Raw genomic sequence first — 22,526 nt, 5'->3', positions numbered from 1 at the left:
CAATGTCCAGTTTGCAAATCAACCCTTTCTCCTTATGCTTATGCCAGAAGTCGATCACCTCATTAGCTATGAGCGAGGCATCCAAAATCTGTCTGCCCCTCACAAAGGCATTCTGGTCCACAGAAACCACCTTTCCTAAGACCTTCTTTAGCCTATTCGCCAGCACCTTGGCCAAAAGCTTGTACAGCCCCCCTAGTAGGCTAATAGGCCGAAAGTCCCCAAGGTCCTTAGCCCCCCTTTTCTTTGGAATAAGGATCAGGAAAGTGGTGTAGAGGCTTTTGGCAAAAGATCTTTGTTCATAAAACTCCTTAAACAAATCCACAATCTTCTCCTTCACAAAGTCCCAACAAAATTGCCAAAAGGCCACTGTAAACCCATCGGCTCTAGGAGTTTTGTCACCATTCATTTCCAACATGGCAAAGTGGATTTCTTCCTCAGTGAAAGGTAGCTCCAAGCCTTCAGCTTCACTCGAATTTAGACTTTGGAGGTGCAACCCCTCAATATCAGCTTTCCAGCCTGGCTCTTCAGAGAGCAGTTGCTGAAAAGCGTTCACAATCCCCTCCCTCACCTCTTGCTCCTCAGTCCTCCACACCCCATTATTTTTAATTATGTCCAGGGAATTGAGAAATTGACACCATCATTTTCAAATGAAAAATGATCAAACAGTGAATTTCTGAATGTAAGCAAGACTTCTCATTCCAGTGCCCTACCTAGCTTGGAACCACGTGTTCACATGTGACAATCTTGAAAGTAACCATTGCACCAGCAATGAATTGGTGCCTACTACTCATTATCTCCAACAATTCCCCATCACAAAATGGTAAACATATGCATTAACTAGAACAAGCCAAAAAAATGAGGAAGAAGAAAAAGTGAGGATCGTTTCCAAACATTTGATTCCAGAAGGTCCTGCAACTGAATTTTGTTTCTCATTTTTGTTTATTAAGCCTAATTGTACCTATGATTTCTCCCTCTTGGCAGGGTAATTGCAACAGTTTGTGAAACCAGCTATATATCATTCATAGACGAAAATGGAGTAAAAAAGTAAATATGATGCATTTGCACGATAGGCTTGTAATTGTATTCCATTTCAGTTTTGTTATATTAAGTTTCAAATATGAACATTGCCCAACAAGAGTTCCATTTCCACAAATTTAGTTCAAAGTAAAAGAAACTGGCAAATGACATCAGCTTGGAAAAGATGGGGAAAATGGTGAAAATTTAAAAATTTAACCTACTCAAGAAGAAAGTAAGCAACTAATAAATAGCCCCATGAAAAAACGGACAGTAAAAAAGGTCCCTTGATTTAACTTAATTATCCGGAATCAGAAAGAGATAAAAACATTAAAGAATGTCCCTGTAGCCTCAAATAACATTGCTTATAAGAATACATTTGGCAGGATACTAGGAAGTGTTTCTAGCCTTTCTAATACTTGAAAGAAAAAAATTAGTGTTAGAAAGACAAGAAACACTTCTTAAAATCACTGCTAAACACACTCTAAGGTGGTGTTTGTTTTTTTACTTAATTCTAAATAGAACCTTAATGCTTAATAGTATTAAATATTAGGTTGTTTGTTTTTATAGTATTTTATTTCTATTAAGTATTAAAAAGTAAAAAAAACCAATATGTTATTTTTTCTATTTAGAAAAAGCTACATATTTTGACTTTTTCTATTTAGTAAAAAGTTTATAATAAGTCATGAAAAAGTAAAAAAACAAACAATCTAAATTCTAAAACTAAATTACTTTCAGCAAAAAGCCAAAAAAACAAACACCACCTAAGTCTACAACAATAGTCTTAATTCCAATATACAAGTTGGGACAAGGATTCTTCAAAACAACTGTGATTGTGAACTCCCACAGGCTAAAAAATGATCCAATTGAAGAAAACACAAATCCAAGAGTCAAGCAATTAATCTCCAATTTATGTCCTAGGAAGCACAGTAATAAGAACTGAAAAGGATCAAATGGTGTGCAAGGAATCCTAAAATGTTACTTTCAACCCCTCAATAATAAACTCCTCAACCATGATATAAATACTATTCTCCTCACCCAAACCCCTACAACTCCAAATCACCAAAAATAACAGGTTTCCACCCAATTCACCAAAACCCTCTCTAGCATACATAAACACCAACCCCCCAACCCAACTACTCAGTAAAATACCGATTTGCTTCATTCAAGAAACACCTTTCATTCATCCTTGATTCAATTACCAAACATACAAATAATTAAAAAAAAAAAAAAACTGTCTAATTTAACAGACACCCACCATTCTCCTTGGATTGAACTACCCAAAAAATAAAATTAAAGAAAAACCCCGCACGATTGGCTTGTTACACTTACAGGAAACACATGATTCATTGTAGCTCATTCGAAAAAACCTGTAACGGTAAATTGAAAAAATTATATACAGAAAGACGGGGCATGCCTGCATCGGGACGAGGAGTGGAGAATTCGGGGGTTGAAGCAGAAGAGGGAAGGCCCTGAAGCAAGAGGAGAGCGGCCATCAGATTGAGGAAATTGTTGCACTTCTGAATAAGAATCTCAGTGACCTCCTCGGCTGCTGTATCTCCACCTTTCTTGAACTCTTCTATTCTTCTCTTCCTCTGCCAGGATACAAGAGAAGACCTAGAAGAGTGAAGACCCAAGGCTGTATGATGATAGATTATCCACCCCTGGATTTATCCATTAAAAAAAGATATTCAGTTTACAGTTCAGATCAAGTCAACAACCGGACGTTGTCTTCCCGGATTCCACCCCAGTGACCACACAAAGAAAAAACCATTAATAATAATATCAACTGTAACAATGATATTAATATAGTAGCTTTTTATGTGATAGATTTATTTGGAATAGCAATTTTATAATCATCAATTAAGATGTGATTTGCTTCTGATATTTTTATCTAAAATTATATTAAAATAAATTTTATTTTTATGTCTGTCTGTTTATTTTTGTAAATATCATGAATGTTTGATGATTTTTTTTTATTATTTTAAATCCAAAACAAAAAGGGCATATTTGGTTTTTGTTTTCAATAATTATTTTCTGTTATTGAAAATAAAAAACACAAAAAAAAACCATATTTGTGGAAGGGAGTGTGTTTTTGTTTTTTGTGTTTTCAAAAACCATTTTTTTTATAACAATAAAAATATATTTTCATTGTTTTTCACTATTCAAATAATATATTGTTTTTCATATTTTATCTTCCTTCTTTTTGTATTTTCTTAGTTATTTTTTGTATTTCCATAAAGGTAAGCTCCACCCGGTCACCGCATCCTCATCCGTAAACTCTTTCTTCTTCCTTAAATTATTGAAATTAATATACTTACACATGATGACAAAGTCATCATTTGTTTAAGAAAATTATATATGTTGTAAAAATTTTAAAATAATATATATATTTTTTTAAATTTAATATAAATTATGCATATGAAAATTATTTATATATGTATAATATCAAGTTAATGAAAAAAAACACTTTATTAATTAAAAAAAAACTTTCAAATATGTTTTTTATTTTACTTATTCTAAAAAACTATTTTATTAATTCAACCAAATATGTTTTTTTTATAATAAAAACTATTTTGTAGAATTTAGTTTCCAAACACAATTTTTTTTTTCCTAAAAACATAAAAAACTGTTCTTAAAAACTATTATTCTGAAATTATTTTTTAAAACTGTTTTAAAAAATAGCAACCAAACAGGCTAAAATATTTTGATCATTTTTAAGGTCTGGGCATTAATGTTATTGATTCCATAAAGAAGAATAAAGGGTGGGTGAATGTACTTGCCCATTTCAATTTTCTAAATTTGAGAATAAAAAATAGATATTTTTATATTTTTAATTATTGATAATTTAAAATTTTTTTTATCAATATTTAAAAATAAAGACTAAACATAATTTCTAAATTTATTTTAAAATTTTCAATTATTGAAAAAAAAAACAAACAAACAAAAATGCAATTGCTTTTGACTCCCCGATCCTTAAACTTCGTGAGTAGTAAAAAAGATCTATAATTGTTTATATATTTTGAAATTTTTTTAAAAACTACTTAACTAAATTTAGAGATAGTTTTGTTTTGTTTTTAATTTAAAAAGACTCACCTTGATTTTATCAATGTTTAAGAAACTTTTTTTGTCCTTTAATTGCTAGCTATCTTGTCAACTATTTTTTTCTTATCATATTTTCTCCATCTTATGAGAATCTTAAAAACCAAAAGAGAGAGAAAAAAAAACATCGAAAAAACTTTGATTTCAAGAAAAGTTAAAAAGAATAATGTTTTAATATTTATTTCATTTTTATGATTTAAAAATATGGATGGAGTTTTTTTGAGAATTTGAGTGACTTCTGCAAGGTAAGAGTTAATATTACAACGAGTCATTTTATAATTCTCTATTCATTTTTCATCTAATATTAAAAATATCAAAATGTTTAAATTCATCAAATAATATTTTTTAAAATATATTCTAATTTGCTCCTCGAATCATAAAATAACTTAGGAATGTCATATAACTTTTGCATTGTGATATGACTGTAAATGTCACCATTTAATTTATTAAAATGATTTTAGTTATTAGTAAAGGGTATATGTTATTAACCTTCTTTAGATGGGTAAAGATAAGTCTTTTTTAAAATTTCAAAATGCATAAATATTCATAAAATCAGTTTAAATCTTTTTAAATTTTCAAAATACATAAATATTCCTAAAATAAATAAAAAAAAATGATTGGAATCCGTCAAATTCCATAAAAAATATCATGATGTTTTGGAGTGACAAAATCAATTCTCTCATTTAGGACATTATTTTTTTAGGCAAAAAGTAAAAGCGTGAGCGGCAGGATTCGAACCTGCGCGGGCAGAGCCCACATGATTTCTAGTCATGCCCGATAACCACTCCGGCACGCCCACATTGGCCAATTTCCTTCAACAAAAATATATTTATTCTTTTTGTCTTTTTGTGTCTTCTCTCCTCACCCTCTTATCCATCGGCTACTTTGGCCACTATTCTTCCAACCGTCCGACCAATCAAACATTTGAAAGGCAAAATCAGAGGGAAAACACATCCTCCCAATCCTGCCTTTTGGTCAGTCGATTGCTTCTCTCTCATGTGCATATCTTCACTCTATTCCTAGGGTTCACTTTCAAAATCAGCTGTTTTTAAGTTTCTCAGTGATTCTCACTCGCACTTTTGATCAAATTTCTGGGCATGCCTCATGATATGTCATTTGTACGATTCTCATTCATTTCCAAGCTTTAAGCATGAACTTGTTTTCTGGGTATTCAATAATTTTGATTTTTGCCTTTAATTTTTTGTCAATGGTTTGCAGAGACAGCTTCGGTGTAGTTTGATATTCAAATCGGATTGAGTAATCAGTGAGATGGCTTCCATATTGTTTAGAGGGGTTCAAGCCCGCCCTTTCTTGCTCTACCCATCTGCATTGTTCGGAAGAAAAAGTGGTGTTTTGTATTGTACGATTAAAGGCACACAAACCCATACTGCGGCACCTGAAAACAAACAACCTCAACTGAAAGTATCACCACAAACCAAGGCCAAGGTACTTGATAAAATCTCACAAGATTATGAAGCAATCATTGGTATAGAAACCCATGTTCAGCTCTCCACACTGACCAAGGCTTTTTGTAGTTGCCCTTACAATTATGGGTCTCAACCAAACACCTGTATTTGCCCCATCTGCATGGGTCTGCCCGGCACATTGCCGGTTTTGAACTCAAAGGTCATTGAGTTCGCAGTGAAAGTGGGTCTTGCACTCAATAGTAAGTTGTCTTTGAACTCCAAGTTTGATAGGAAACAGTACTTCTATCCGGACCTTCCAAAGGGGTACCAAATATCTCAGTTTGACATTCCAATCGCTAGCGGTGGATATGTTGATTTGGATCTTCCAGTTGAGTTTGGTGGTGGGCACAGGAGGTTTGGCATTACCAGGGTCCATATGGAAGAGGATGCTGGGAAGCTGCTTCATTCAGGAAACGGGAGTTACTCACAGGAAATTACTTTTTCCCTGTACTCTGTGTTGTTCAATACTGTTCTCTCTTGCTGTGGCTTCAATCAATTTCTTCAGTTCATGGTGTTGCTCTTTTCTGTAGTATAATCATGTTTGCGTGCGAGATATATGTTTTTGGTTTTACTTATATTGGGTTTATAGATAACCAAGTAGGCTTTAAAAGATAAGTGTTTTTTTTTTTTTTTTCCCATTTTAAATTATTGGTGTATGATTTTTTTTTTTCCCTCCTCCCTCAAGGATTGTTAACAGTTTTTAGTTGATAATTACTATGGTTATGATTGGTTCCCAGAAAATGTGAGAGAAAACAGGAGGAAAAGTAGAAGGAAATAAAAAGCGAAGGAAAATTTTAAAAAAGATTTAAAATCAATAAATTATCTCTATATGCTACTTCAAACTTATTTTAGCTTTTTTATATAAAGATTACACAGTTTGAAAATGCATGAATTTCTTATTAATTATAATTATATTTGATTTTCTTTGATATTTTCCAAAGTGCAACCAAACATGATAAAATCATTTTTCTTAATTTTTTTTTTCTTAGAACTTTCTTGGAACCAAACATAATGTAAGTGTTTTAAAAAGCTTCTTGATTCTGTTGATCTTTTGTTGCAGGTTGATCTGAATAGAGCTGGAGTGCCTTTGCTTGAAATTGTTTCTGAACCTGATATGAGAAGTGGTATCGAAGCTTCTGAGTATGCAGCAGAATTACAGAGGTTGGTTCGTTATTTGGGGGTGAGTAATGGTAATATGCAAGAAGGTTCACTTCGCTGTGATGTCAATGTCTCAGTTAGACCAATTGGGCAGCTAGAGTTTGGCACAAAGGTAGTTTATAATCTAATTACTTGATCTTTGTACTTTCAAAAAAATATATGATGAATAATGTGCACTCTATTGTCTAACATAAAAATTGGTCAACATGGGGTACTTTGCCCTTTGAAATTGCAATCTAAGTGTTTTGTTTGATTTTTTTTCCCTCCATCTTGGTAGATATCAATCTTTACAAAAGAGAGAGTTTGAATATAATGTGATATGAGTGAAGTATGTGTCGATTTTCAGGCATAATGATTTGTTTCCAGGAATAGTTCAAAATTCAAAAAGGATCAGTGGAGAAGTGAGTAATGCTTAAACAACCATGGATTTTAGGAGACGGAAAATGGGCGGATATTATGAAAAGGAAGTATGAATACTTTTGAATACTTTGTGAATGTTACAATAAAACAGGGCTAAATTATACTCTGAAAAAGTTGGATGAGTTTGGCACTTCTTTGGGAAAAAAATTACAAAATTTTGTCACAATTCTTTTGAGCGCTGCCATCATTGTTGAAGGAACATATATAACTAGAGTTTGAGATAGTGCAATTTCAAAGTGGAACTAGTCATCATTTCTTTGTTTCTTCTTCATGTTAAGTACTATGTTTGGCAGGATGTAGATAGATTTATTGCTCATTTTCCTGTAGATCAATAACTGCAGAAATCACCATATTTTTCTGTGCCAATTTTGGCTACATAATTCTTAAACTAAACAACTAATGGGATTGCTATGCAGAGCAGACTGATATTCAAGCATGCTAATCAAAATATGTTAAGAACCAGCATTTTCGGTTTGGAAGTCTACTCAATGAATCCTGACATGAAGTTGCTTTTCTCATTCTAATTCATCTTGAATGTGCCAATCTATTAACTTCTATCAAGCCTGCATAGGTGATGGAATGAGAAGTGGACTTTGGACAGAGCTAAGCTGTATAACAGATGACTGCTGAGTATGAAGCTGATAAATGCCCTCTAACATCCTGCTTCACTTAACATGTTGTAATACAATCACATTCTCCATCTGTTGGCATCATTGGTTATGTCATCTGGATTTAACTTTGGGTTCTTGGAGGGAATGTATGGGATAAAAATTGGAAATGGAACAAAGAACTTCATTATATTTTACCTCACTTTGTAAAATTGAGTCTTTTATTTATTATTTATTTATTTCTGTTTTGCGTAAAGTTTCCAATGAGTCTACGTTGTTGCTCATATATTATCTGTTTTTTGTATATAGATAATAGCATTTCATTTGTCATCATGGTTTGGTAAGGAATCCTTTTTCCCATTTTCCAAACATCTCCTTTCTGAAAATGAGCTGTGCCTTCAAAAGCTTTGACAAATAAAATAAAATGCTTTCATTTTCAGGTGGTCTTTGAAATGTCCATGTAATGTATATAAGTATCTTGATATCTGGCAGCTGATATGTGTTTTTCCCTGTTGTGTTGGCAGGTCGAGATAAAGAATTTGAACTCATTTTCAGCAATGAACAGGGCCATTGATTTTGAAATTTCCAGGCAGGTTTCTCTACATAGTCAAGGCCAGAGTGATCAGATTGTACAGGAAACTCGACTCTGGGAAGAGGGTGGTCAGGTTGTAGCTACATCCTTGGTTTTTCCCTTTATTGTTTTTTTTTTCTTTTTCTTTTTTGTGGAATCAATATAAGAAATGAAATTCACATAGTTGCCTCAAGGATGCTTATTTGCTCTAGCAACTTTTGTTGTAATGTGTAGAAAACGGTTACAATGAGAAAGAAGGAAGGTCTTTCCGATTATCGATATTTCCCTGAGCCTGATCTTCCAGAAGTAATTCTTACTGAGGATTATGTTGGTAGCATTCGTAGTTCTTTACCAGAACTTCCAGAATTGAAGCGCCGTCGGTATGAGAAAATGGGGCTAAGCATGCAGGATGTTCTTTTCCTTGCCAATGATGTTAATGTAAGTGTCATTCAATATAGTTCCATATGCTGGTACCTAAATGCATTGACATGTGGAATTAATTAGTTCAAGTCTAAATACAAGAGAAAAACTCAGCTTTAGCCATCATGCATGGTAAACTTCATTTTTTTAAATGTGAAAAAGAAAAGATTTGTGGTTCTGTACCTTTTCAGCATAATAAAACAATCCTTACTTTAAATTTTTGTTTCAATGTTCTTTTACAACTATAAATTCATTAAATAGAATAATTGAGCCTCTATTTTAATTGGTACAGCAGATAAAAGAGGGTTTTTACTCTTTCTGATGAGAAAGCATATTTTTTCCTTAATATATGAGGCCCCTCTTGAGTGCCTAATATTTTGAGGCATTGGTCATGATATATATATATATATATATATATATATTATTGGTAAGAGAACATAAGGGCTGCAACTATGGCAGTTTCCTTGAATCTAACTTGAAATAAAAAGCCTCCAAGGATGGGGCTCCGGTGCCTTCTAGAATCCTATGCTTGCCTTACCCTACCTTTGGTTCTTCAGTATTTTCTTCAAACAATTCTCATGCTTGAAAGACTGATTTTTCCTCTTGCTGGATGAATGATTCAGGTTGCAGGTTTTTTTGATGCAACTATTGGAAAGGGTGCTGATGTGAAGCTGGCTGCCAATTGGATAATGGGTGATATTGCTGCCTACATGAAAAATGAAAAATTGTCTATAAATGAAATTAAACTTACGCCACAGGAATTAGCAGAGCTGATAGCTTCCATAAAAGGTGGGACTATTAGTGGGAAGATTGGGAAAGAGGTAAATCCTTGCCTCTTATAATAATGTTTCTCTTATGCTTCATATTCAAATTGTGTAGCATCCTGATATCCTGCTTGATAAATGCAGTACAAGAACTTTCCTTAGCTTTATGTTCTAGTCTCCAGATTTGGTTGGCTCATCAATGGAAGCTTAATTCTTGGTTTTGTCTGATTATTTGACTATAAAGCATTTCACATTTCCAGCTTCAAACTAGCTCACTAGTACGAAACTTTTGTTTTCTTTTATCTTCTATTTTTTTTCTTAAACTTTTGAGTGCTCCTCTTTTTCCATTATCCTTGATTGTGAAAGCCTTAGTACAAAACAGATTAATACATTTTTGGCAACTTAACAATTTTGTCAAAAGAAAACAATATCTATGTGAACCGTTTTGAACATTTACAATCATGCCAATCATCTCTCTGAGAAGTTAATTTATAGAGTAAATTTTCAACAGAGTAACTTTTACTCATGATTACAAATCCAAAGCTCAAATTTATTAGGTAAACAAATGATATCTATATCTAGTCTCTGAGCTTTGCATAGAGCAACCATCAGAACTTTCAGAATGTATCTTGCATTTGTAGACTGAGTGGTGACTATCATTGCATTTTGCCCCTTTTTGATGGCAATATTCAATCTAATTTTTTCAGCCTAAATTTCATGTTGCAAAATAGATACTGGAGAAGTTGTAGCATAAATACAGTAGATTGCTTTTATAATTCCTAATGGTGCCACCATAGCCTCCTACAGAACATATTGAAGAGCTGTACATGCTAACTAACCAAGTGCCCTTCCCAATAGCATCTGATGGCAGACTACAAAACCCAAAGAATTCTGTCAGGAGGATCAGCAGCCATTGCTTTTTCCTTGCCAATTTTAAGCTTAGCATCCTCTATGATTTTTTTAACATACATTATCAGGTCTGAAGAAATTCCCAAATCTTCAGTCATTTACTCAGCTTATAAGTGATAAAAAATGGCAGAAAAAGGAATCCCATGGAATAAGAGGTAAACAATTATTTTTCACCCATTTTTGGAGGTAACCTTTTTCTGTTTTTTTTAATTGGCTAGTAGGTAACCTTTCTCATAACCTGGAATCAAACCTGGGACCTCTCCTATCCCCATTCTAACCTCTTGAGCCAGGTCTCATGGGCACAATCTTTTCACCTCTTTAATAATACTATAACCTAAGTGGTGAGATATGATTTTCTCTTCCTTCTGCAACCAATGCTTGCCCCTCTACAAATTTGGCAAGTTTTAAGGATGGTGAACCACACCTCTCTGGAAAATCGACAACCAAATTTTCTGAAGCAATTTTCACACAGGTATGCATTTAGATTGTTGCAGAATATCTCTCTCCATGAAAAATCAGAGTCTGGAGTTTACCCTTGAGAGCCACCCACAAGGTGAAGGGATGTTTGAATCTGCATTTTGTCCAAAAGGATACTAAGGAACTGAAAGCCTGTGATTACAAACTAAATCCTACACCCTCAAAAAAGAAAACTGACCTGTGGCATCTGGTTTAAGATAACCTTATTATTAGTTTCAGTTGATGGCAATTTGATGCCCCATAATTGGTCCTGAACTGCATTCAATTCCATAATCAAGGATGCCATTGATTCCACCTGATTAAGTCAGCAACCCAAGCTTTCCTGGGGAGATCATAGTGATCAATAATGCTAGCACCATGGTTTGAAACAATGGCACCAGAGGCAAACAATTATCATAGAAGTTTTTTGTCCATTTGAATGATATGTAGAAAATTATCTCTAGGCTTCTCTCAGATCTTCAAGATCTTTCTCCATGAGCTGCTTAGGCTGTAAATGTCCAATCTTCTATAAGAATGAGATGCATTCATTTAGCCTCTAGTGACAACTTCAGAAAATTTGAAAGCCAAAGATATCTCATTATTATTTTTTTTTTTTTGATAGGAAACCACACTAGAATATATTGATAGATAAGAAGTACAAAAGGAGGATGAGAAATCCTCCCTCCAAAAGAAAACTAGACAACAAGAAAAAATAACAAAGCACTAGACCGTCCCAATAGAACTATTTGAACAACACACTGATAGCCAATCAAGTTGTAGTACGTTAAGGGGGGTGCCCTTAAAACCCGCTGAACAAAACGCCCAAAGGGACGCAAGGAAATGAATGGAATCCCAAAGATTCCCTGCATTCCTAGCCTTGTCCTCAAATATCCTAGCGTTTCTTTCATGCCACACAACCCAGATTAACGCTATACTCGCGTTTTGTCATAGAATTACCCCTCTCTTGGACTTGCCAAATCCTTTGTAATTGATGAACATCATGTCTGAAATGCTTTTCGGAGGAACCCAATCCATCTTGGCTAGCTGAAAAAGTTTGTGCCACAACCCCAACGTAACTGAGCAATGAAGGAAGAGATGATCTGCTGATTCTCCTTGTTCCATACACAACTTACATATGTCAGGGCTAATAGCTTTGTGGGGTCTCCTCAATTGTAGCAAGTCATTGGTATTCACCTTCTTATGTGCCACAAGCCAGATAAAGACCTTAACTTTGAAAGGGACTTGAGATTTCCAAACAAACTTAGTGAGGGAAAATGGAGATGAATCAGGCATTTGGGACAGGGCTGTAAAGAAAGATTTGACTGTGAACAAACCTGAAGAACATAAGGACCATGATCTCGCGTCTGAAGCGGAAGTGGATAAGTTCATACAATCTAGAGAGTGCATGAGGCGCTCTAGATCTTCTATCTCAGAATCGGTTAGATTACGACGGAAATTAAAGTTCCATGAGAAAGGGCGAGACGAACCAAGGATTGAAGATATTGGAATATTTTTATCCATTACTACTCGAAATAGTCTTGGATATTGGTCTTTTAAAATTTGGTCCCCCCACCACAAATCTTCCCAAAAGCGAATTCTTTCCCCATCTCCTACGATAAACCGAGTATACTTGGAAAATCCTGAAAGCCTTGTGCTATGACCTTCCAAGGACAGCGGTGTGACCATCTGACTATAGTATTGGCATCCCAACCATTTGAGTGTGTCCCGTAAATGCTAAGAATGACTTGATGCCAAAGAGATGTACTCTCCCTAGGGAACCTCCACAACCATTTCCCTAGAAGAGCACGATTCCTTAAAGGAATTTTCCCAATCCCCAAACCTCCTATAATCCTCGGCTTGCATACTGCTTCCCACCTAACAAGATGATCTCTTTTACCTTCCCCAACCCCTGACCATAGAAAGTCTCTTTGTAACCTCTCTATTTTTGCAGCCACTGAAGCTGGAATCTTAAACAAAGAAAGGAAGTAGCTTGGGATATGGGAAAGGCAAGAGTGTAGGAGAGTTATCCTACCACCAAAAGATAAGTAAGCCTTTTGCCATCCGTCTAATCTCCTAGAGATTCTTTCAATCACTGGATCCCAAAATCCACAAGCAGTTGGGTTCCCTCCCAAAGGAAGACCCAGATAAAGAATAGGCCAATCTGAAGCCTTGCAATCAAGCAGCAACGCTAACCTAGAAAGATGATTTTGATCAAGGTTGATGCCAAAAAGATTACTCTTGTCAAGATTGACCTTAAGCCCAGAGATTTGACCAAACACTAACAATAAACTCTTAAGAGTTTGCACTTCTTCCTCTCTAGGGCTAGCAAATAGGATAGTATCATCTGCGAATTGCAGATGGGATACCCTACATCTATTTCTACCTACCCTAAAGCCCTCTAGCAAATTTCTTTCCTCAGCTTTCAACAGCATTCTACTCAACACATCTGCAACAATAGTGAATAGGAAAGGGGATAACGGGTCACCTTGTCTTAAACCTCTAGCTGCCTTGACCCATCCTTTAGCATTACCGTTCACTAGAATAGCATAAGAAACCGATGACAGACAACCTCTCATCCAACTCCTCCATCTAGGACTAAAACCCTTCTTCTCCAACACGTGATCTAAGAAATCCCAATTCACATGGTCATAAGCCTTTTCAAAGTCTATCTTGAACACAACTCCCTCCTCCCCTGATCGCTTTTTCTCATCCACAATCTCATTGGCTATAAGAACTGCATCCAGAATTTGTCTCCCTTGTACAAAGGCACCTTGAGTGGAGTGGATGGTCTCTTGTAAAACTCCTCTTAAACGCCCTGACAAAACTTTTGCTATCATCTTATATAGACAAGTGATCAGACTGATAGGTCTAAAATCCGAAATCTTCTTTGACTGACTCTTTTTAGGCAAAACGACTATGAAGGAAGCATTAGTGTTTTGATTAATAATCCCACTGTTGTGAAACTCTGCAAACACCCTCACTAAGTCTTCCTTGATCACATCCCAACAGTCCTGAAATACTGCTATGGTGAAACCATCAGGCCCCGGCGCCTTATCCCTATCTAACTGAAAGATGGCATTAAAGATCTCTGCTTCGGCAAAAGGGGAATCCAACCTAGATGCACTCTCTTCTGAAATAGGGGACCAATCAATACCTTCTACTCTCCATGAATCCCTAGGAGGACACGAGTAGAGCTTTTTGAAATATAGTAATATCTCCTCTGTGATGCTCTCGGAACTATCCAACACCAAACCTCTTTCATTCTCCAAGATTTTGATGAAATTCTTGTTACGTCTCCCATTAGCCACTTTATGAAACAACTTTGAGTTACAATCCCCTTCCTTAACCCATTTTATCTTAGCTTTTTGTTTCCAATGAATTTCTTCCCTTAAAATTAGCTCCTCTAACTCCCCTTTTCTTATAGCTCTTTGAGCTGCAAGATCAGAAGAGAGAGCCCCTTCTTGTTCAATGGCATCTATGTTAGCTATTTCATCCGAAATGGATTTTTTCTTTTCCTTAAGTATTCCAAAAGTATTCTTATTCCAATCTTTCAATTTTGCCTTAACGAATTGTAACTTCCTCATGAACTTGTGACCTTCCCAACCATTTCCTTCAAATTCTCTCCACCAACTGCTAAAGCTCTCTTTGAAATTATGATGTTGCAACCACATATTCTCGAACCTAAAAGGTGTTGGTCCCCACTTGAACGGATTAGTATCCAAGACAATCGGCCAGTGATCTGATGTCCATCTAGGAAGAACTTCTTGAAGGCTTTGAGGGAAGGAAAGCTCCCACTCATTTGAATAGAGAAACCGATCCAATCTCTTGCACACCGGTGACTCCTGCATGTTTGACCAAGTAAAAGAGACATTCCTTAATGGGGGATCATGTAATTCGCTTTCTCTTATAAAACCATCAAAATCCCTCATGCTGGAAGTGACTCTAGATCCCCCCAGTTTTTCTGATCTTCTCCTAATCACATTGAAGTCTCCCCCTACGCACCATGAGGGATAAGTAAGACCAAAAAGGTCTGACAACTCCACCCAAAACTCCTTCCTAATTGATGGATTATTTGGACCATAGACTGCGGACAACCACAATGGTCCGCTTCCATCCAACAAGAACTTGACTGAGACGGAAAAGGAACCAATTACCACCTCCTCACCTCTCATTTTTTTTGAGTCCCAAATGATCAAAATCCCTCCTGAAGCCCCGCACGCCAGAAGAATAGCCCACTCCTTATTCCTGATCGACCAGACACTACCTACAAACCTTCTGTCGCACACCTCTCTTTTTGTTTCTTGAAACATCACTACATCCGGATTCTGAAGTCGCAGAAAATCCTTAACCACCCTCCTCTTTGTCCTAGAACCCAACCCCCTTATATTCCAACTTATGATCTTCATAAAAACACCTCACTGCCCCTGAAACCAGACCATCACCACCAAATCTCAATTGCCTATGGCAATTCTGTTCTTTCTTCTTGAGTACACCTTAATATCCAAGGAACTCAAGACTTCACAGACTTTAGCCATCTTGCTAGGGGAAAGACCTTCTATATGGAATCCACTCGTCTGGGAGAAATCTGAGACTCCCTTGCTTACTACTCCCATAATAGGGACCCCATGAGGCGAGCTGGAATTGGTCATATCATAGTTAAGGCTCTCTGACATCAGATTCATTCCATCCATCTGGGACACCACTCCATTATGATTAGGATTGCCAGCATACCCAAGACGATGATCCCCGTCGTCTCTTTTTTTTAAGCAATTTTCAGTTAACACTCGGTTTTTCATAGGAAACTGGGAATGAAAGGCTGAAATGGAAGAATCGGGTTCAAAAGGACTCTGGTGTGGAGGAGCCACACCAGAAAAGGGATACCGTAAAGGCAGAGAAGGCTGAGGAGAAAGATGAACAGAAACCTGGAAATTTCCCACTCTCGTCAATCCGCAGTCCCCCCCAAAGATAAGCCCTTTTTCTCTGTTCTCGTGATAAGAAGGATGATCCGTGACTGAAGAACCACTATGAGAATAACCCACAAAGCCCTTAACACCTTCTCCGTCTTCTCCTATAGCGTTATTGCGCATTCTCTCCTTCTCTTTTGACATAAAAGGAACCCTAGGAGTATTCCTTTGTTCCTCGCTTTCCTCCGTCGGCGTCATTCCTTCCTCGGAACCCCCTTGAAACAAAATAGATCCCATTTCGGCGCCTTCTTCCACTGAAAGAGAATCGCTACCTGTCGGCGATCTCTCAGCCGTAACTGGCTTTTCTCGGCTTCGATCTCCTTGTCGGCTTTCAGAGCTTGACGGAATTAGGACATTCCACAGCTTCTTTGAACCGCGCATCACCGTGGGTTCCCTCCGTTGAAGTTCAGAGTCATCGTAACCTACCTTCGCCTTCCCCTTTGCAGCGTGAGAAGCCCTGTGTGTCGGGCCCTTCCTCGATCTGTTTTGCTTACCCCCCGACTCTTGGCCCATCTGCTGGATCGGGCCTCTCCCAGGGGCTTCCCTCTTCCAGCCCACCTCATTATCTGACCTAGGCCTGGGCTTACTAAAATATTGGGCCCTTGACAAATGTTTGGAGGCCCAGATCTCATCCATGAGATTTGACTGGGCTTTGACCTTGCCCTCCTGCTTTGGCCCAACACCACCTGCCTCCAGACTTTTAAATTTTGAATTAAAAGACGCAGGAGGCCAACTGTTTCCCTCTTCTGTCCACTTTGTTCCACGTGTCCTCCCGGGAGCATTTCCAGCCTTTTGACCCTCTCTCCACTCCATCAGTCTGTCAGCTGCCTCAGCCAAGGACACCTTTCCAGCCGTTGATCTATCTTCAACTTCCCTCCTTCTGCCAGCTATCCCCGAGTGAGCCTCAGCCAAATGCCGAGTTAACTCACCCATTTTTCTAGCCTGCATGCCATCTTCTTTCCCTACCACTGTAACTGAGACTGTGAAGTCCCAACTCCCGTCTACCACCTCAATCAAAGCGGGAAGCACCGATCTTTCTTTCATAACTACTCTCACCCTAGCTTTGCTTAGATAAAAAATTTTCAGTGTACGCCAATCTATCTCTGTCACCGTCCCCCATTGCTCCATGATTTTCTTCAAGTGAACCTCAGACCATAAATGGAATGGTAAACCCCTTAACTCAATCCAACCTTCCTTGAATTTCCCCTCTATTTCAGAGTTTTCCTTTGGCGACCATTTTCTCAACAAGACTGTATTTCCTCCTTTAATCTTGATGAACCTTGACTCGTGTAGTGTTACAGCCTCCTCTAAGGTTTCTACAAAAAACAATGCTTTTCCTCTGGCGAATGGAACCACTGTCACCACGCCTTTGTGCCCTAACCTTCTCGCCAAAGCCCGACCAACCTCGTCCCAGTTAACAGAATCATCTTGACATTCACACACCACGGCCCTCGCCCATCTCCCTACAGATACAAGGCCGCCACTCCTCGGTCTTTCTTCACTGACTACACTTGCAAAGGACCGTTGCAAGGGACCCGCGAATTTGTGCAGATTCCTTCCTTCCCTGCTCTGCCTACCTTTTTCGTCAAAACCCGAGGAGGGGACCACCAGCATTGAATACAACGCTTCCTTCAAAAGTTCCCATCCCCTGCCATTGTCCCCCTCAGGTATAACCAGAAAGGTTGACTTCCTTCTGGATGCAAATTCTGATAATCTTATATACCTGCCATGCTCGTTGAAGCCAACCTCCAATAGATGAACACTGTTCTTTCCTCTAAATTTTCTGTTGAAACCCATAAAAACCTTCATCTCAATGGCCTTTGTCAGTTGTTCTATCAACCAGCTAACCTCTTCCTTCTCAAAACCAAGGACGAAGGCAAAGCCTTTACTGTGCTCTGTTATTGAACACCATCTTCCTCCAATTCCTCCCTCGAAGCTAACCCAGAATGTCTTCCTCTCCACTGAGACCTTCAAGGTCCTTCCCATACTTCTCTCTATTAAATTTTGTTATAGTTGAATAGTTTAAACTATACATAAACTAAACTATAGTTGAATAGTTTATGTATAGTTGTATTCTGCCCACAAGTTCATGCTCTGGCTCATGATATATAGACCACCAGCGGAGCTTGTCACTCTGCATTCAACCAAATATTGAATCCTCGAGCATCACTATCTGCTATACTAATCTTCACAGATAATAAGTAGGTTTGACAAATCTTACTGGCTCATCTGTGATAGTGGCCAATTGAGCTACAACACGACCATAATACTGTCCTTTAGAATCTTGGACTTCAATTATCAGATCATCGCCAATGCTATCTGGGAAGAATACATGGGTTTCACCAGATCCTGCTTGCATGCGAACTGCATCCTCTTCAGATGAACTTTTCAATCTCAACAAACAAGAATAGGTTTCTCAAAGATATCTCATTATGACTGCTACATTCTAGTCTTCTAGCCTCTTATGGCTCAAATCACCTTTCTTATGAGCTTTGCAAACTCTGTTCCAAGTCACAAGGTCTGATTTCTTGTTCAGCTCTGGACCAGGCCACAAAAATCTGTCTGCAAATTTGTTTTGCCTCTTTTAGCATTTTCTTAGGAATAAGAAATAGATAAATGTTGACATAAAACTGTTTATGAATTAAGCATGTAATTACATGCTGTTCAAGAATTGGTTAGCAGACATGAAACTTTGGCATTAGGTTTGTTCCAGATTAGGCACATAAAATATGTTGTTCTATTGGCAAAAACTGCTTAGCTGACATTACTCTTACTTTTCACCTGCTGAGATTTTTAATGTCTTGTATAGTATAAGACATTGATGTGGAAACACATAAGATCTAGAATATAACACAAGTATTTTTTAGACGATTTTTAATGAGTTATATCTTACTATAGTTTTGGTTGATGTTTCTCTTTTGGCCTATTGTTTAGACGACTTCTGTTTTTTTCTTGTTAAAATTTGCAGATACTTTTTGAGTTAATAGCCAAAGGGGGAACAGTCAAGGGACTGATAGAAGAAAAGGATTTGGTTCAGGCAAGTTATTTTACTTTATTTACATATTGCTATTTCAAATGCATATATATTGAACAAAATTTATATTAATCTTTGTCCAACAAGCTAAATTCTAAATTTTCATGAACTTCAACTCTGCATTTGGACATTTGAAAGGCAGTGTGGTATTAATCTATGTCATAATGCAAATCTCAAATTTATTTCCTCCTAATAAATATGCCATAAAATAGCTATATATGACTTTCTTTTTTTTAAGAGAAAAAAGAAGAGAAAGTAGCTATGCAAAAATATGGGGGAGAAATACCATCCAGGTAATATTTCCAAAGGAGTTGCAAATGGATCTGCTGGTTCACCAATCATTGATGGTTCTAGAACTGCTGAGCCTACATTACATGCAATAATACCTAGAATTACTATTGGAAAAATATATAAAGGGTCATTGGCACATGCGATTCTTTGTAATAATTATGAACCATCCCTTTAACTAATTTAGCTCTAAATATAGAATCATTCATGTCAGGTTTTAGGATTTCTTTTGGTTTGTATCTTCGTGTCTAAAACCAGCTAAGATTAAGACAATTAGCATTTTATAGTAAACTAGTCCTTTTTAATGCTTGAGAGATTAGACACTTTGGGAGAATAAAACAGAAAAAGAATAGATTATAGACTGAAAAGGAGAAATGACAATTATTTTGGCATTCATTTGTTTAAAAGTTTGGCCCTACCTTATCATTAGGTTCCTTCAGAAGAACTGGGTTGGGGGGGTTGAGGGTTGGAGGGGTTTGAGTTGAACAAGGAGTGATGTTTGCTGAAGTGGTGAGTGCCTAAGGTATTCTATTCATCTTAGCAATTGTTAATAAATGACAATATTGGCTTTTTGGCATTTGGGGCAGCTTGGAAAACCTCATAAATGTTACATACTTGAGGCACAATGATATAGGTATTTGATCGATCTGAATTCTACACATCAAGCTCATTGAAAGAAGCTTCCTTTTATTTATTTATACTTATTTCTAGAAATTTTCTGCCTCTTATTGGTTGCTAAATTGTAGGAGGTAGGCTGGGAATACCAACTTTATTCAACTCATATTACAAGATTCTTCATAGAAATTTCTGTTTGCGTATAAAGAAGGAAAAAAGAATTGAAAAGAAAGAAAGAAAAATATTCTTTATAAATAGTGTGCGGATTTTATTGCCTCAGTTGAAAGAAAAGAAGGCAAAGAAAAAACTGGGAACAACAATGTTTTAAAAGGTTAAAGGTGGTCTTGAGGTGTTTTGCCCAAATGAGTACAAGTGTAGGCCTCAAGGTGGAACAAGGTGTCAGCCTCTACTTAAAATAATAATAAGAAGAAGAAAAAAAAGAAGAAAAATACTAATAAAATTACATGAAAATTAAATAGTAAGAAAACCATCCAATATATAATAATCAAATTAATTGTATGTTATTGTATCTCTCATGCATTTGTCAAATAATCTTTAAAACTACCCTCACCATCGCTAGTAGGATTCTCTAATGAATCATAATTATATCCAATTGTTCTATTATCCTCTTTATCAATGTTAATGTCAATCCATTTTTCTTTTTTATCCATTAATTATAGTGATATGTTTTCATTTATCCATCAATAATAAGATAATGATTATATATAAGTTCAGTCACTACAATGACTAACAATTCTTTTATTTCTTCTTCCTAATCTCTTCCCTTCATTTCCATTTAAAGGTTTAATTAATAGTCAACTAAGCCCTATTTTTTGAAAGGATTAACCCTAATCTTGGATGCAAGACAAAATTTACAAATTCATACCAAAACCTCATAAAAGCACAAGCGTTACAACCAATGAATATTGAGGCTAAAACCTCTTAACAAATGTATACAAAAAGCCCATAGAGACCCTAAACTCATTAAAATGTTTTGAATATTTGAGGCTTAAACCTCATAGCATTGAGGCTATAACCTCAAGGCTAGAAGCCTCAATTAGGTGAGGCTTAAGCCTCAATTAGTCTCTATGGAGGCTATAGCCTCAAGGCTAATTTGCATAGCCTCGCCTTGAGGTGAGCTTCAAGGCGTAAGCCTCAATAGCCTTTTAAAACACTGGTCAACGATTCCATGAATTCGGTATCAGAAAGATGGGTCATGTCAAATGTGGAGCATGGCCATTAGAATAGGATGCTCCAGTGAGTTCCTATGCAACAGAACTTAAGTCACCATTGGTTTTATATGGAAGCAGATCCTGAAAATTGTGTGAAGAAAACCTCATCATTGTTGTGTGATTATGTTTTCTGCACAAGCATTCTGTTGATAACAATTCTTAAACTTGTTCAATATGTGATAGAAAATTGTGTACTTGTATTGTTTTGGGGATCCTGCTATCCACGAAATAGACTATAAAATGTTGTTCTCATTTATTTTGCATTTTTTAAAAAGCTCAATGATATAGTTCACCGATTTAATTATTAATGGTGGGCAGCTTAATCCAATGCCATGCAACATTTGTTCTCCTGATCTTTCCTCACATCAAACGAGTTCAAATTGGGGATTTAATATATTAAGGCTGAAATGGCAGCTAATCTTAATAATACAAACCTAGAAGTTGGAAGAACAATATCATAAGCAATGAAATCCAAGGGAGTGTCAAACTAGTTTCATTAGGTGATTATTCATGCAGTTGATGCTAACAACTGGAATATGAGTTGTAAAATGATCATGAACCACTGGAGCCTTAGTAGAAAATTAGATGGTGGGTTCTCACATGATTTAAAAATCACAGATTGTAGATCCTGCTGAGATTGAAAAAATGGTAGATAAAGTGCTTGTTGAGAATCAAAAGCAGCTGGAACAATATCGTGGGGGCAAGACTAAGCTACAAGGTTACTTTGCTGGCCAGGTATGCAGATTGTGTGAATTTTAAATGGTAGTTTGCTATTCTGGTTACATTGCTTAAACTCTTCTTTCTGTACTCGAATGAGATTATTCTGAGGGTTCTTCCACATGCTCAGGTAATGAAAGCATCAAAAGGAAAAGCAAATCCAGGGCTTTTGAACAAGATTCTATTAGAGAAATTAAATGCCAAAAGTTGATAATTCACAGGTGGGCATCTGCTTGTTGGTTTTCTCATGCAGATTCATGATAACTTTTTATCAGACTCCATAATATCTGATTTTTCTCGAGTCTATACAGAAACACATATCTTGCCCTTAACTTCACCAATGATAGCAGTCTGGAGACCTCGTGGTGACGGGTATTTTGATTACCATGGGTAGAAGCAGACTGTAAATTGGATCTGAGTCTTGAGCTTCCTCTTCTGGATTCCCATAATACTCTCCAGCAGCATGTAGTTTTACCCAAGCCATGCAAAGTATGGAACTGTCTGGAAGTAAATAGCTTGCCATTTTACTTATTCCCCTATGAGTTTCATTATCTTCCCATGTTAGTCAGTGGGGTGAGTTAAACATTGAACTGTAATTCCCTTTTGTATTATATCTATTTATTCACTTTTTAAGAATGCATTATGTTCTTAGCTTTGGCCATTTTGTTTGTTTAGATGGAAATATTCAATGGAGCATGACTTGTTATTCTTTTAATATTATCCACCATGAACAGATGCAATGCATAAATGTTCTGATTTTGAACAAAATTAGATGACATGTCACTAAA

General features: G+C 36.5%; 1 protein-coding gene and 1 non-coding gene across 2 annotated transcripts; one reads left to right on the top strand and one right to left on the bottom strand.

Moving 5' to 3' along the window:
* Nucleotides 1–4,833: 4,833 nt before the first annotated feature.
* Nucleotides 4,834–4,915, bottom strand: TRNAS-AGA (transfer RNA serine (anticodon AGA)). The gene has a single exon. It is a non-coding gene; the product is annotated as a tRNA-Ser (tRNA).
* A 75-nt stretch (nt 4,916–4,990) lies between these two features.
* LOC100242665 (glutamyl-tRNA(Gln) amidotransferase subunit B, chloroplastic/mitochondrial) lies at nt 4,991–22,453 on the top strand. The gene is made up of 10 exons (XM_059736940.1): nt 4,991–5,234; nt 5,335–6,013; nt 6,644–6,852; nt 8,293–8,433; nt 8,574–8,777; nt 9,383–9,580; nt 18,821–18,889; nt 21,640–21,756; nt 21,869–21,959; nt 22,050–22,453. The coding sequence occupies exons 2-9, from the start codon at nt 5,386–5,388 to the stop codon at nt 21,947–21,949; spliced, it is 1,647 nt and encodes a 548-aa protein (XP_059592923.1). The 5' UTR covers nt 4,991–5,234; nt 5,335–5,385; the 3' UTR covers nt 21,950–21,959; nt 22,050–22,453.
* Nucleotides 22,454–22,526: the final 73 nt, after the last annotated feature.

Source organism: Vitis vinifera, chromosome 5, assembly GCF_030704535.1.
Source record: "Vitis vinifera cultivar Pinot Noir 40024 chromosome 5, ASM3070453v1".
Classification (NCBI taxonomy): domain Eukaryota; kingdom Viridiplantae; phylum Streptophyta; class Magnoliopsida; order Vitales; family Vitaceae; genus Vitis; species Vitis vinifera.
The sequence above is the reverse complement of the archived record's forward strand: the minus strand, read 5'-3'. Positions and strand labels throughout refer to the sequence as shown.